This window comes from Stegastes partitus, unplaced genomic scaffold (genome assembly GCF_000690725.1).
Source record: "Stegastes partitus isolate 25-593 unplaced genomic scaffold, Stegastes_partitus-1.0.2 Scaffold1296, whole genome shotgun sequence".
In the NCBI taxonomy this organism is placed as follows: domain Eukaryota; kingdom Metazoa; phylum Chordata; class Actinopteri; family Pomacentridae; genus Stegastes; species Stegastes partitus.
This window is the reverse complement of record NW_007579027.1, coordinates 87,923-105,033: the sequence shown is the minus strand read 5'-3', so window position 1 is coordinate 105,033 and position 17,111 is coordinate 87,923. Positions and strand designations below refer to the sequence as shown.

At 39.2% G+C, this 17,111-nt stretch overlaps 1 protein-coding gene and 1 non-coding gene across 2 annotated transcripts in view; both read right to left on the bottom strand.

The window, feature by feature from the left end:
- The window catches only part of cacna1db (calcium channel, voltage-dependent, L type, alpha 1D subunit, b), a 118,960-nt gene that overhangs the window by 51,117 nt on the left and 50,732 nt on the right, over window positions 1–17,111 (bottom strand). Inside the window, exons 4-10 of the mRNA XM_008298233.1 lie at window positions 15,386–15,525; window positions 14,681–14,823; window positions 10,766–10,918; window positions 8,392–8,585; window positions 5,447–5,550; window positions 3,250–3,419; window positions 681–755 (exon numbers count right to left, since the gene is read on the bottom strand). Coding sequence (XP_008296455.1) covers window positions 681–755; window positions 3,250–3,419; window positions 5,447–5,550; window positions 8,392–8,585; window positions 10,766–10,918; window positions 14,681–14,823; window positions 15,386–15,525 — 979 coding nt within the window. The remainder of the gene's footprint in view (window positions 1–680; window positions 756–3,249; window positions 3,420–5,446; window positions 5,551–8,391; window positions 8,586–10,765; window positions 10,919–14,680; window positions 14,824–15,385; window positions 15,526–17,111) is intronic.
- On the bottom strand, window positions 4,119–4,190 carry trnae-uuc (transfer RNA glutamic acid (anticodon UUC)). Its single transcript has one exon. It is a non-coding gene; the product is annotated as a tRNA-Glu (tRNA).

The following is a 17,111-nucleotide window of genomic DNA, read 5'->3' as shown; positions in this document are numbered from 1 at the left end:
TTTCACTAAACATCCTATATCTATAGTTGTGAGTCAGACTTGACAATATCATCTTGCTGTTTTTATTCTGACTATAAGAGGGAATTTGTGGAAACTTGGTCCCTTTACACATTCATGTGTGTTTATATGTAGCCTTCAGATGTCTCATTTTAATTTAAAAATATAGAAATAAGGTTTAGAATACCTTATTTTAAAATTAATGACTTACAATTCCATGTTTTAAATTGTAAGTCGGTCTTGATATTGTCATCTTGGTGTTTTTTTATTTACTAAAACAGGCCATTTGTTGGAATTAAGTCCACATATACATGCCTGTGTTGGTTGCAGGAGCCATATTTGTGTTATTTTTTTTCCTGAAATGAAAAGAAGATTTCTCATAAATGTCTGCCTCCAAATTATGGAGTTGCTCTGTTTGCTTTCATATGTTCTAACACACTTCACCAGCAGTGATCGTTTGTAGGTCGGGCACAAAGCAACGTTGGTTTAATGATACAACAAGTCGTACACGTTACATGAAATAATGTCCGTTAATGGTAGGAATGGTGAGGATCAGACAGAGTAATGAAACAAAGGGCATGGAAACACCAAAGCACCACACACAGAAAAAGCGTAAGCGAAGCACACGCATGCAAAGACAGACGTCCCTGCAGGTCGACACACACTTCCAGACACACATTTACCCTGGGTCTCTGTGGACTGAGTGAACCAGCCAAACTTTCCTTTCTTCTTCTCAGTGAGGTCAGCCAGCGTGACCCCTTGGTGTTATCAACATGCAGTTCATACAGCCAGACAGCAGAGGAAGCAGTGAGTCAGTAACACAGCAGAACAAGAGAGAGAGAGAGAGAGAGGAACGTACGGCAAGAGACAGCTGGAATACAAAACTACCGACACGACTACCATGTCCAGGAAACACCACACAACAAGTGTGCAGCACATTTATAAGTTACGCCTGTCCAGAGCAGACTGACTGCAGAATACATTCATCATATTGTGTCTGCAAGTAACACAACAAAGGTGTTTGTGATCATTTGTACAATTACGTGCAGTTAACACTTTTTAAAAAGACGTGCATGATGAACATTCAAATCAAATGATTAGAATAATAAATATTGAGTTATTCTGAGTAATTGAGCTTTGACATAAGAATAAAAAACTCACAACACCATTTATCAACATTTTACACAAGAAATTTTAGAACTAACGTATAAAAATAGGTTATAACAAACAACAGTTATTTAATAATGTGTATAAGTCAGACTGGGACATCTTGGTAAACAAAAAAAGATGAATGCCTTGAAACTGCAATTCCTGCTTGGTCAGTGTATCTTGATTACATGCAATAAAAACAGAAAAACTTTGATAGTAGCCTCAAAAATAAAGTATCTGTTCAACTGCATCTCTTATTTTTAGTTTTATAAATGCTGGACAGAGTAACGTTAAACACAATGCAATATAAGGCTGTCATTGATTAACAATAAACTAAATTTGAGTAGAAAACAGACAGCAGAGAAGAGAACAGCTGTTGGCAACAAGAGAAGAAACAAAGGGAAGATAAAGGAGGAACAAGGGGAAGAAATCTAACGTTAGCAGCAACCTACAGACAGTTTCCACACAGACACTGCAGGAGTCAAGGAGAGAAAGTTAGTGTGTCATCACAGCAAACAGCAGTGGTGAAAGCAGAGCAGCTACTGGAGAACATGAAGAACTGACAGGATGCACTGAGCGCACTGTGAGGGATTAAAGGGCACCAAAGAGGTACCAAGAAGGAGAGGTGGGTTTGTTTATTAATCGCACAACCAGAATGAAGTCCTAGAGTTCAGGAATAGTCGGAAAATCTGATGCACTATTTAAACTAAACGCCTGAAATCTACATATTCTCATTTTTAGAGTCCTGCATTTTTAAAGAGAAACGATAGACTGAAGGTGAAGAAACACAAGCCGATTTTGGGCTGCCTCTCTATTTACCACAATAAGCAGCCTCGAAGTCCTGGTTCTTGGCTTTTTTAAAGGTTGGTGTTGGCACCGGGCCTTGAAAATTGAGGCCACCCGGGAGTTTTCAAAACCTTGCATTTTCCTTTGTTCGCTTGTTTGTTGGTTCCAAAAGGCCTTGGTTCCCTTGGCTTTGCTTTGGAAAGGAGTTGTCACAGATCACGAAATACTGCATTCCTACAGCTCAGAAATTTACCAATAATTTGTCATTTGCACTAACCACATTCTATAATAAATTAAACATTATGTGCTCCTCATCGCAACCTTGAAGCTATTAATGAATCAGCTGCAGTGAGGTGACAAAAAATTCAGGGACGTTTCAGCTGAACTGGGTTGAATTACAGGGTTTGTTTACATGGAGCAGATAGAAGACAAGAATGGAAACAAATGAAAAATGTTAGTAGTAAAACATCTTTAGTTTGTAGAGTCATAATTTCAATATTGGTAACAGCCGGGGGTTCTTGGAAAAATGTTGTACAAATCGATTCTGTTTTTTCATTCTCATTTTTTATGATGTTAACAATTAAAGAAACTAAATTTTCAATATCTGGCTTCGTATTTTTGTTACACTGCACAATAGACATTCTTGAGTCGTAGTTGTGCAGGACTGTTCAGAAAGCTAAATGTCAGCATCAAAAAACATAAATTACTCAATGAAACATCTCAAAAGGACTACCATAATGATAAACTAATGCTTGATTAACTTATTTTGCAAAAGAAAAATACATTTGCCCACATTTTTCTCACGGTGGGAGCCTTATTTGGGTACATGTGTAACAGTTACGCAGATGACGCCCTGTTATACCAAACTGAACAAGATTAGAGAAATATACCTGCTTGAATGCTGAATGGACCTTTTAATGTGAGATTTGCGTTAAATCTAGAGTCAAAAGCATTCAATAATGTCCCTTTGTACTGAATATGTCATTTGTCTGCGATTAGTTTCTAACTGTAACCTGTCAGTTTGTCACTGTGGATATAAACTCAACATGGAAGTCATGTGTTTTTATCATCAGTGTCCTTTTTGTCAACGAGCTGAGCCACAGAGATTTCTTCCATTTCTTCCATTAAAGCCAAAGGACTGGCGACTTTATCAGAATGTAGTTAGGCGGCGTGTTCCTCCGCTCCTTCCTCTTTCCACGATCAGTGGTGTAAAGTAGAAGTTCAGGCTTGGAAATTCACATTTCTGTCTGCATTCTGGATTCGCCTGCTATAGACGTGAACAAGAGAGACAAAATAAATTAAACAGTGGTGACTCACGGTTGCGTTTGCCCTCCTCGTCCCCCTCCTCCTCGTTCTCGGGGTCGATGTCCTCGGCCTGAGTGATCCAGTCCAGGTAGCCCTTCAGGTCTTCTTCTAACTGCTGCTTCTCACGCAGCTTCTGGAAATCGCCGCGAGCTTTGGCCTTCTCTCGCTCTTTGGAGAACTCTCTGGAGAGGCAGGAGCATAATGTTAAACCTGGTTGAGCAATACTGTCGAGGATGACAGAAAGACTCTTAGTTTTGCTGAGCTACCACTGCTCATAACTTAGATGCACCCAAAGTCGTTCACTGCCAATAATACATTTTAAGCATTTCTTTTTAAGTCACTTCCCGTTCACATTGGCAATTACTGAACTTTTTTTAACAATTAGGTTGTGTTGACATAATAAAGTTGCATCAGCTTAGTATTGTGTAATTTAAATTCAAACTTTGGTGGTTTAAAACTAAATTCTAGTTGAGGTAACTTAATGATATTTGCTTTAAAACTTATTTTTCCTTCACTTTCAGGTCAGGATTTCAAGTCTTCTATTTTAACATACCTGGAGACACACCTTTCAGACATTTCAAACTGGAAATCAAAAAAATCTCTGGTGGTAAAGGAAAAGCTAATTTCCCAAACCCAAGATTGTTTGTTGGTTGAACGTATTTTTTTTTTTTTTTTTTAATTAAATTTAGTTTCAATAACTCAAAAAGACTGATGCTTAATTCGTTTTCTCTGAACCCAAACATCATAGTTATTATTTTTACAGTGTACTAAACAGGCCATGTGTTCCCAACAAATGATCTTGATGTGATTTGAGCGTATTGAGACACTGATTGCAGACTTGAAGAATATGGAAATTTTCGTTTAGTTAGTAATAGAACTGCTTCCCATACCGGGAGTTGAACCCGGGCCGCCTGGGTGAAAACCAGGAATCCTCACCGCTAGACCATATGGGAGATGACTTGAGGAGCTCGGAGCAGCTGTGTTGACTCATCGATCACTGGTGTGATTAATTATTTATGTGTTATTTTATTCTTTTCTCTGGAGCATCCTAAACTTTGATCGCTTCCTTTATATGAATTAATGGTCAGGGATCTTCACCTCCCAGTGCCGAGTCAGATGTACTGAAAATTAATAATTATGACATTCAAATGTTCACATGACATCTCAATTTAATTAAATCACTTGATTTACTTACTTAACCCTTAGAAGTCTTGGCCAGTTTTGGCCGTTTTTGCATACTTTTAGTTTTGTCTTTATATACCACATAAAAACATGTTTACCATGCCCATGTTTGGTTTCTTTTTTTTTTTTTTTTTAGCACATCATCTATATCAGGGATGCCCAATCCTGGTCCTCGAGAGCCCCTATCCAGCATGTTTTAGATGTTTCCCTCTTCCAACACACCTGATTCACATGATCAGGCTCGTTATCAGGCTTCTGCAGAGCTTGATGATGAGCTGATCATTTGAGTGTTGGAAGAGGGAATCATCTAAAACATGCAGGATAGGGGCTCTCGAGGACCAGGATTGGGCATCCCTGATCTATATGATCTGACTAGTATTCTTTTAACTTTGACTAACTATATTAACATTTTGGGATCGAAAACACACAAAAAAATCCAAAATCCGATTTCAATAAAAACCACAAACATGCTTAATGGAGCATTTTGAAAGTTGAAAATGTAACCATAGGTTGCAGACATGAATTTGAAAGGGTAAGTTTGATATAAAATCAACTAAAAACAACTATATACAACTGTATGTGCAATCAAATACAAAGCAGGTGTGGCTTTCTTTCTGTTTTTATCGGTGCTACTCCTGAAAATAATTTCTGTCCAGAATGAGGCAGACAGCCACATCACAGGACCTACACTTCCAGGGACTTTCTTTCACTTTCATTTTGTCCGTCACAAAAAATGATGGAGATGCGTGACGCCGGACCTCTTAGGGTTAATTTAACAGTTATTGAGGTGATAGCTAATATGCCAACTCACATGCAGGCTCGTAATGACAAAAGTGAATCCCAGCCTCTCTTCTTATGCACCAAACAAACACATCTTAGTGGAACTAACTCCCAAGTGCACAGAATCCCATGTCCACACATTCATACACAAACTGTGAACAGTGTGTCTCTCCCATGTTCACCCTGGACACAACGACGTTTGGTCAAAAGCTAAATGAAAAAAAATAAAAAATAACACAACACTTACCCGCTCAACACACCCAAAACCAGGTTGAGAACAAAGAAAGATCCAAAGATGACCAGACTGACAAAGTAAACCCACGGCAGCTCGAAGCCCATCGCGTCGTTCATCTACACACAGACCAACAGAGGAATGAAAACAGGGTTAATAACATTACATGTACAACAGATGATCCATGATTGTGACATAAACTTTCCTGGTTTTACAATCCTGAGTATTGAAAGACAAAGAAAGGAGAAATGGAGGTAGTTGAAGATTTCCTTTGTAAAAGTTTACTTCGTAGAAATGTCCTATTTTTTTTATGTGCAATTTCACCAAATTTCCATTCAACAGCTCCTCACCTGCACCTGTATACGTACATTACTGTCACCCAGGAACTGAACTGACAAAAATATTTATTGTTTCTAAGCGCTGCAGGTATTTTCAGCTTTCAGTGCCACAGTCCCAACGGCCGACATGAACATTTTCCACATATAAAAGTAAAAAAAAAACTGTGTGGAATTTATTTGACTCAATTTTATTTAGCTACTACCATTACTATTATGAGAGCTAATTTTATTTAGATGGATAGATTGATAAATAACTTTATCATAATTCAAGCACACATGCATAAAAAACAGTGCACTAGAATGACATTTCATTGCATAATGCTCTCTGCTACAATACAAATACAGTCATCGGCCATATTTATTGATTTCTATATTTATTCACTTATTTACATATTTTCTACTTAATGCATTGTTTATCACTTAGTTTTGTAGCATCTTCTTCTTGTTTTTATATCTATTATTATTATTGCTGTTATTGTTATTATATATATTATTGTAATTACTTTTTATTATTATTTTCTTCATCCAGTGGTTCCTCATTGCATGCATATTCATTCATGTTTTTGAGTCCTTCAGTTACTGTTTTACTCCAGTTTTATTCCTTTGTGTGCTTCGTGTTACATTTCATTGCTATGAAAAGTGTAAGTCTGATTGGTTGATTCCTTCTATCTTGCTTAAGGGTGTCACTACTGGATTTTAAACAAATTTTAATGTGCCTGAATAAGCCCAAAGTTCATATAATCCTTGAGCAGGGACAAAGATATTCATCTCTGAGGTCGACCTGAACCTGGAGTGACCACTAGAGGGAACTGTGTGAGAGACAACTGGGCCAGTAATGAATGAGAGCAACTATTTGCATGAGTAGGAACTAGTGTCTGTGGCAAATTAGAACTCTACAAAGTGCCTTATGGTGGAGTTGCTGGTAGGACAGAGACACTAGGAGCTGGAATTTGTCTATTTATAACAACACAACTGGGTTTTTTCACACAGTTTTCTTCACTTTTGACCCATGTACACATCCATCCATCATCTATACTCTGCTTAATCCTCACTAGGGTAATGGGGGGCTGGAGTCTATCCCAGCTGACTCAGGGTGAAGACAGGAGACACCCTGGACAGGTCACCAGTCTATCACAGGGCTACACTTAGAGACAGACAACCAAGCACACTCACATTCACACCTACGGACAATTTAGAATCACCAATTAACCTCAACATGTTTTTTGGACTGTGTGGGAGGAAGCCGGAGAACCCGGAGAGAACCCACGCTGCACAGAGAGAACATGCAAACGCCACGCAGAAAGATCCCGGTGCCCCCACCGGGACGCGAACCGTCGACCTTCTTGCTGCGAGGCAACAGTGCTACCACGTACACACGTAAATTTCTATTTCAACACTCATATGTCCTGTAAATAATCACTTTGTCTCCAGTTAAAGCGACATATTAGTCATACACTCTGCATAAAGAAGCAAAAAAGAAAAAAAAATGATGACATGCAGCAAAAAGCCCCAACTGTAGCTGAACACAGTCCCACCACTACCAGGTTCATAAACTTTTACAAACACCTGATTCTAGCAGCAAAGATCAGATTTAAACTATCTATCCGCAAATCGGTCCTCCTTTCCTTCTATTTCCAGGTTTGCCTAATTTCCTTCCTTCCACCACTCGTGTGTTCGCGTGGAATCGCCATGGCAACACATACATGCAGTAAAGCGTGCACGAGGCAGAGAAAAGTCGGAGAGGACGAAAGAGGAGCAGGGAGAGAAAGAGGTTCATTATTTCATAGACGAGGTTCTCCATCAATAAAAAGGATGTGGGCGGACTGTGATGAACACTCATTCTCCATTCTGAGTGTTTGGGCTGATTAAAAGCTGTTGGTGATTTTTTTGTTAATGAGAAGCTGAGGGTTTTGAAGTGAGCCAGGCTTTTTTTTTTTTTTACTTTAAAAATACTTGTTATCCTCCTAAAGATGGGCGACGGCTCAGGCTGCAGCTCGGAATGAGGACTTCTTTCCAAAAAAATAATGAGAGAATTCATTTGTCATTTGAGATTTTATACAGTGAGTTTCTAAATGAGTTTAGACATCATTACTGAGGATAAACTCTGTATGAAACACAACATTTCTGGGTGTTATTTGACCAGCTTTGCCTCAAATTATAGTGATTTGCAATGCGAGTATAATAATACATGTATAATGGCAACATCTTCTGCAAAGCATGAAGTGCTAAAGTATTTAAACCAAACCTGCAATATATAATGCACTTTACTTTAATTGCTGTAATTAATATAATGTAAGTTATTCTGTTATGACTGATTTTTAGACTTCAATAAGTTGGAATGCTGCTATTATGAAGAAAAATAGGTTTAATTTCTACTAATATATTTGTAAAAAAATCAGTCAGGACAAACATGTGTCTTTGCTTTCATTTGCAATTTAGGAATTTAGAATCTTATTGCAACCAGAATTTCACAAGTTTGTCAAGATTTCAATAAATAAATATATTGTTTTAAAATCCTGCAAGAAACTTAGCATTTTACAAAAACAAAAGTTGCAGGAATTTGTAGTTTTGAGGCACAAAACAAAAACATAGAGTCGTTTTCGGTGCAGTTTTGTGGATTACCCAGTAGAGAACTTCGGTCCAGCCCTCCATGGTGATGCACTGGAACACAGTGAGCATGGCGAACAAGAAGTTGTCAAAGTTGGTGATGCCGTTGTTGGGGCCTTGCCAGCCCTCTCTGCAGACTGTACCGTTGAGACAGTGTCGGCCGTGACCCGACGCTGCACACGGCGTTGGCTCTTCTTCTGCGAGAGCACCTGCAGGTACAGAGACAGAATCTGATAACGGTGCATTAAAAAGGCTGACGACAACCGGATAAACCGAAACAGTTCCACCATAATAAGTACAGCGTCATGATAAGATCCTCCCATAGAGACGCATGTAATCAACAGGGAATAAATACAAACAACAAGGTGGCAAAGAGATGTTTACAATATAAATGTTTTACAACTTTTGTAGCATCTTAGCAATGGTTTCCCATTTGATTAGAATCTTTCTTACCATATTTTATTTACATACAAGAGTTTCCATGGCATCTAACTCTGCTGCCTATGGGCCTTAAACTTTAGACTCACTTCTGCTGTTCTGGTACTTAAACATTCGTAACAGTATTTCCCTCAAAATGACGCTTTGTCCATCCCTAACTGTCTGAAACCTGAAGCCCTTAGGAAGGTATGTTGTCCTCTAAAAGAAAAAAATCAACTTAGCAACTCGCCGACAGTCTTTGAACTTATCATGCAAGATTTTGGGTTTTATTTTGGAACCAAATCTGAGCTTAAAATCAGGACATTTCATCAAAATCACTTTATTCTACACGTCTCATTTGGATATTCTAGAAATTAACCATGTAAAGAAACTAAATTCTGTAAAAAACTAAAAATTCTTCCCTTCTTGGTGCAACAGAGGAGCCATTAGTGACTCAGCTTTGACCAACAGTTACGTGAGAAAAAATTTGATATGTTTCAGCTGAACTGCAGGCAGTGTTTACACCGAGCAGACGGAAACAAGTTAAAATGCAGGAGCAAAATATAGACGGGAAAAGAAAGAAAAACAGGAAGTAAATATTTGTAGTACGTAGAGTTACATTTTTATTTTATTTTTTGCAATACTGGTAGAACCTGTGACCATTTAGAATAATGTTGTATGGGGTAAATCTGTTTGTTTTTTTTCAGTTTTTGCAAAATAAATAATCAAAGCAGTTCCATCTTTTTAAAGATAATTGATCACATTATAACTGCACAGAAAGCATTCTTGAGTTCTCTCAATCTCTCCAGCTTGCAGTAAAAATTGAGTCCACAGTGAGTAAAAATGTGACAAGCTGCTTGTGGGTTCAGAGGGTTACATATCACGTAGAAATTCTTTTTTTTTAAACTCAGTTCCTGTCTTCCTGTGTCATAATTTATCTTTTTGTTAACATTTTACCGTCCTTTTGCCTTTTATCTTTCATCCCATAACTGCATTTTCCTCTCAGATTACTATAATGTGCTACCGTACACAGATTATGTACACACTTATTTAATCTGTATGACTGACCACATGCACATCACGATGGAGGCAGAAAATTGTAGCACACATCCACATAAAATAAGCCCATCGCGCACATGCAGTGTACGCAAGCAGCCGATTAGCCCTCAACACGTTCACCTTTCCCCCTTTTGTAGAACATCCAACACTCATGCATACACACAAAGAAGTCAGCACATGCATCCTCGGCCTGTTTTACATGTACGTTCCTCCTCCCGACAACAAAAAACAAAAGAAGCCGAGTGCCTTTCTCTGGCAAACAGACACGAACAATTGGGATTAAAGGCAGCTTCCATCTCTGTCTCTCTGTCGTGACCCCTCGTCTTAAGTCTACAATGCTTCTCCTGACGTCAACAAGCAAACAGATCAAAGCGAGAGAGAGGGAAAGAGGAAGAGATTAGGCAAAAGGTTTGTCCGAGCGATGACAAGAGAGAGAGTGAAGCTTCATGATAACTGAATCCCTGCGACTTAAGCTGCTTCCATCCTGCCGGTCAGCCATTTTAGAATATTCCCGTGGTTTCATGTATGTATGTATGTTTTTGCCATTTATGACATTTACTCATCCTCGCTTCTTGGATAATTCTCCCTTACTTGGAAGCGATGCCAGAGTAAAGGTCGAAAACCGTTTACATAATAGCCAGAAATTAGTCATTTAATCACCAGATTTAATCCACCATCTGTTGTTCTGTCCTGTTTTCAGCAGCTTGTTACCATTCACATACAAGGTACATGTGTCCATTCATTCCCAGGGATTAAATCCTGCATCTACCCTTAAGCCTGTTTACATTGTCGGCTGTACGTGGGACTCAAGGGTTTAAAGGGTAATAATCACTCTTAAAAAAAAAAAAAAAAACGACCTCATGCAGTTTTCACAATGCTTTTAGTTCACCAGACAAAAAAATAAATCGTTTACCCGTTTGTATCAAATAGCATGTGGCGTGCATTTTGCCAATGAAGAGCTCCAGACCGATGATGGCGTAGATGATGATCACGAAGAGGACCAGCAGGGCGATGTGAAGCAGAGGGACCATGGCTTTAATAATGGAATTTAAAACCACCTGTAAACCTGCAAATGAACACAGAAACCCCAATCAGTGACGGAAGGCACGGAAGCCTTGGATTCTATTTATGGGAACTGCAGCGACGGGATCTTAATTAAAGGTCAACCTGGAGCTGCAGGGAATTAATCAACTGAAAAATAGTCTGTTTTGATGATCGAGTATGTCTTTTAGCACAAACAAGCGTCAAATGTTTGCAGATTTAAACTTTACCAATGTGAAAAATAAAGAGTTTTACCTTTTTCACATGTTACAGTGAACAATAAGGAGCAAAAAGTCATTGAAAGACATCAATCTGTGGGTGACGGAAGATTATAATGGGTATCTTTTACTATTTTCTAACATTTTTCAGATCAAATGATACAACGATACTACAGAAAGTATATTAACATAGGTCTATACTTACATACAAACAATGTACTGTATATGATGTGGACATTAGAGAAAATGAACAAATGTAAATATTCCCTGTTGGGGATCAATAAACTATCTTCTCTTAATCTTATTTTATCTTGACAAGTTTCTCAAATTTAAAGAAAGAATGGTTTGCTATAAAAACATTCATGTTCTTCAAAGAATTTTTGTCCTTTAACTGCAGAAATTTGGAGACATTTGTATAAAAGTGAAGGCTGACTGACTTATTTTCTACGATCGTGTAAAATAAATACAAACATGACACAATCACAGTTTCCTAATGCCAAGGAAGATGACACTAAGCCCCACATTGTGTCGAAAACCCAAAGACGTGATCACATCAGACAAATAAAAGCAGCAAATTCACACTATTGAGATGCAGGAACTGTTTTTTAGTTTGGAAATGTATTTCAGTCAGCAATTAAAATAAAAATGGTAATTTGGAAGATCAATTAACAGAATAAACTCTACACTCTTACACTCTAATGAAGTGAACAGGTCAGTCAGCGATGAGCTGACGGTTATTTTAGCCAACAGCTGAAGCTGGGAAAGTGTTTAGTGGTAAACAAACACAAACATGAAACGCAAACAGGCTTACACTTGTCACAGAAATAACAATTTGTGCAGTCTATCAGGTGTCATAAGAGCATGATTTATAAATAAAAGCCTTGTGAACAGGCGGGAGATCCAACAAACCGTCCTCTCCAGCAAACACACCGAAATATCACTGCTTAATTAAACGCCACATACCATCCGACAGAGACAAATGTTAAACCAGAACAGAGCTGAAAATGTCGTTTCAGCTCAGCCGAACTTCATCGTTCCCAGAGGTCCTTTCCTCCCAGAGACCGGCAAATGGTGCGTTGCTATGGCAACTCAAAGAATGCAGACACATTAGGGCATGTGTTGATGTAAGGTCAAATGTGTGCTGAAAACAGAAACAGTGAAGGAAGCAGCATCTCCTGGATGACAAAGGAATGAGGACGAACAGTAGGGACTGGACAGGTGTCTTCTCTGCAGGAGGATATTTCTTTTCAGGTATTTATGATCGTTTTCTAATCACAGATTATATCAGTTACCAGCTGGAAGCTGTTGCAAGGAAGAAAGTCCTGCTCATGTTAGAATCTGCCAAAAATGGGTGATGTTGTCTTCAATACTTTACTACTGTCGATTACGAACAGCTGGTTTTACAAAGGTGTCCTCGACCCTGACAGGTTTGCTTCAGTCCACTTTTCTCAGCCGGTTCTTCTGTCTTATCCTGAGGTGTTTTCTTGTATTCAAATAGAACTCAGTAACCTGATCTCCTTCCTGCATGCTGCAGTCCTTTAACAAGTTGTGTTAACTCCTGATGTAGCCTTCACCAATCAGAGGAGAAGCCAATAGCTAATTTTGCCTGTAGAAGGCAGCATTCAATCATGAACAGGTGTCCTACCGATATCAGTAAGTAAATGTCCATCCATCCATCATCTCTAGGGTCGTGGGGGGCTGGAGTCTATCCCAGCTGACTCAGGGCGAAGGCAGGAGACACCCTGAACAGGTCACCAGTCTATCACAGGGTTACACTTAGAGACAGACAAGCACACTTACCTACGGACAATTTAGAATCATTAATTAACCTCAACATGTTTTTGGACCTTCACCCTAAGTCGGCTGGGATAGGCTCCAGCCCCCCCGCGACCCTAAAGAGGATAAAGCAGTGTATAGATAATGGATGGATGGATGTTTTTGGACTGTGGGAGGAAGCTGGAGAACCCGGAGAGAACCCTCAGGGAGAACATGCAAACTCCACAGAGAAAGATCCCAGGTGTCCTCACCGGGATGCGAACTGGGGATCTTGTAGCTGCGAGGCGACGGTGCTAACCACTGAACCACCACAGTAAGTCAATGTGAACAACTAAAGTAAATAATAACTGTAGACATTTTATTCAGATATTTTAAAATTTCTATCACTGTGTAAAATCCCAAAGTAAACCCAGGATAGTTTCCTTTGTGACAACAGAAACTTTGACATTTTAGAGCATTATAAAAGTAAACTAATGGAATTCAACTGTGGGTATTTTCATCATTTACAGCTGTGCTTTTCCTGCTGCTACTATCAGTTTGTATTTTGTGCAAAAGACTTATTGCACCGAATACATGCTGCACACACACAGTGCTCTCATGTAATAGATTATACCATCAAAGAGTGTAACAGTGCACAACCTTAAGCATTTTCATTCTCACTCGTTTTCAATCCTGCACCACTAAACCACTGCAGCTCTAAATTGCTGAACACTTTACAAACGTACTTTTTTGTTTTCGTCCTCTCAACATTTTCTTTAACATTGCAAAGTCTCAAGAGTCCAATACTGTGGTGTGACAAGTGAAATAATAATAAGAATTACAATTTGTATGTGCAGTTGTTTTCTTATGCTACTGATCAGAGCACAGTGAGAATAAATTGTCAACAACTTCTGTGTCTGATTGCATCGAATGCACTCATGCAATCACAAAGTGAGTCATTCAGGGTCGCCCTCTCTTCGTCTCTTACCCGCTGCCCCCATGCACAAGTAGGACTCTCACCCTAATTAGCTGAGGGGACGGTAATTTGATCCAGTCGGTGTAATTATGAGCCCCACAAAATGCCGGTAAAACAGCTAAATATTCTGAAGTGCACGGAACGTTCACATTTAAGAAAACCCATTTAAATCAGAGCAGATGTTTGCTCTCAAAGACATATTGCCAGAATTCACTCCAACTGCTTATCGAGTGCTTAAAATACCTTTTGTTTGGATGTTTAAGGTTGCCATGGTGACTGTTTTTTTTTTTTTTGCAGTAGGTACCTCAAATGAGTTGGAATAAAGACCTGGAGCTCAATGGAGAGAAAATGTGGACACCAGAGAAGGGTTTTCCAACAAAAAAAAAAAAACAGTGGGTTGAATCATAACTGGTGACTACGCAGTGCCACGTGTGTTTAATGTAAAAACTGATAGTAAAATGTTATCGCCGCCTGGCATCTGGAGCCATTAATGTGAAAGGTTCCCTCGTGTAGGCTTTAACTTCAGTGGAAATGTGTTAATTCAAAGCAGAAATCAGTTTTGGTGATTTAGAGTGAAAATAGTCGACTCACATGGCTGCTTTTTACTTCTGCTTCTATGTTGCTGCAACCTTTTCTCAAGGCTGTATTGGTGTGGACACAATTTGTTGCACTGACAACCTATTACCAGCCTCCAGAACATGCATCGTCAGCCTGAGCTCAAATCAAGCAGGGTAGATGAAAGCTCTCGTGTGGGTGTGAAGGGCCTTCAGTTTGAAAATCAGGAAATATGATGTAACTTGGGACTAAAAATTTGAGAAGTATTTCTGCGCTGACTCACTGGGAACTCCAGAGACGAGGCGAAGGGGTCGTAGCACGCGAAAGGCTCGGAGGGCCTTGACGTCGAAGCTCCCGGGTTTGCCTCCAGACTGGCCGCCAGAGTCAGCGTCTTTGGTTATCATCTCCAGAACCACGCTGAACAACCTGGAGAGCGGAGGAAAGGGGACAACAGGGGCAAAGGCGGCCAGAGAGGAGAGCGGTGACGGAAATGTCATGAAAGCAGCGCGAAAATAAGATGAAAGCAAAAGAGTCAGAAAGCGAAGAACAAAGCCGTGTGTCCTCTTTGTGCTTGTATCTGTGTCCGTCCACACAGGTGCACTTTGTGTGTTTGCCGCTATACATGGTTTACGTGTGTCTCCTTTATGTCTCTGTATATTTACCTTTAGTTTTTTTTACCTCACACCACCATTTACATTGAAGTCCTGCAGGGCCCAGGTGGTCTACTGATAAACCCAACACTCTATACAACCATGTATTCATTTGTGCATGTACCCAAACATCACTGTCATCTGGACATGATGAGAATTTCTAAGCGGATGATCCATTTTTGATGAAATGATGGACATCCGAACACTGAGTTAAGACGCTTGTAAAGCGAACGAATGAAGGACTGTGTAGGAGAAGATGTGTGTGGTTTAAGCTTCGGTATATGGAAGTAAAAACCGTGTTTGCAGGTACATATTAAGTGCCACCTGCTTGAACTCACCCCACTATGACGATGACAAAGTCCAGCATGTTCCAGCCGTTTCTGACGTAGGAGTTCTGGTGCATGACCAGGCCGTAGGCAATAATCTTCAGAAATGTCTCTATCGTGAAAATGATCAGGAAGGCATATTCTACTGTTTCCTGTAGAGAAGGAAAGGACGCAAGGGAGGAGAAAAATAGAAATAAGGGAGAGAGGGAGAAACAAAAGAGAAAAAAGGGGGAGTTAACGTCGACTTTTCAACATAACGGGTGAAATGAAATGCAAAATATTACACAGATGCAAAGTTAAAGACAACAAAGAAGACGACATTGAATTGGTCAACAGACGTGTGTCTTAGATTCGACTTTTTCATGACTTTTGCTGAATCAAGGCTCCACAGACAAACTGTCAAAAAGGCAAACTGTGTAAGAAGTCACAATGACACACTTAAACTCTCCACAGTTCAAACTCGACCAACAATCTTGTCAGAAATACTTAACAAAAAACCTTGAGTTCGGCCTGGTCACTAAATGTACTGGTATTTAACCCTCTACTGGTGGGTATGAAAGGCCAGCTGACTTTAACATAATAAATGACCCAATTTATCAGAGCTGGAAAATGCTGAAACAGAAAGAATCGTCAGATTTTCCACCGTTTTTTCCCCCTAATTCAGCTCATGATCTAATTGTGTGTGGTGTACAGCTCTGTTGTGAATATGAACCAAACCGAAGCCTAAAATTATGAGATTATAGTCTCTTTATTTTACATGTCTCATTCTTAAAATGGCCAGAAATTAGATTTTTGCAGGAACAAAATTTTATAATAATAAGAAGAATAAATATTAATAATAACAATAATAACAATAATAATAATAATATAGAAAAGCACTCAGAGAGCACAGACCTCCAACAAGCAGCTCATTTCCACCGTATTGTGATTTCCAGCCCATATTAAAGTTCTGCATTCATTTTATCTACACTATCAGATTCATGGATAATCAAAACACACATTTAGCATTTGAATTAACATTGATATCAATAATAACAAGCTGACGGAGTGATGAACAGTCATCCTGTACTCTCAAATATTTTGTACACTTATGTTATTTCTGTTACTTACTGGATTATAAGGTGTTAGCTAACGCTATGCTAGCTTGGCATAGCTACAGCCATGCTATTGCTAACATAAACAGGCGGAGTGACTTAAGCTAGGTTAGCACAACTTCAGCAATGCAACGTAAATGAAAAGTATGAGGACGCACAAAGCACTAAGTCGTCCTGACACATGGCAAAGAGAGTTAAGGTGAACCAGGAGACATCCTGAGTCATTGTTAATGTCACAACATGGTTATGAACTTATCTATCAGCAGCTCCGCTCACACACTCCTGTAATGCTGCCTGGCTGTAACTTACTCCTGTACTACTGAGAAGACAGCGGTGAGGACTGAATGGAGTCAGAGCTCCATCTAGTGGACAAATGGCGCAACGACAGCATTCTGCGCCACTGTGACACTTAACCAGCATTTACTGTTTAATGAGAAAATAACCAGATGGTAATCCAGAACATCACCAAAATTGAATCATCTGTTCATTGTGCGATTATCAACATTTCCTGAAAATTTTATGAAAATCTGTTCATAACTTTTTGAGTTATCTCGCTAACAAACAAACACACCAACAAGCAAACAGATAAACACTGTCTAAAACATAACCTCCTTGGCAGAGATAACAATAATAATAATAATAAT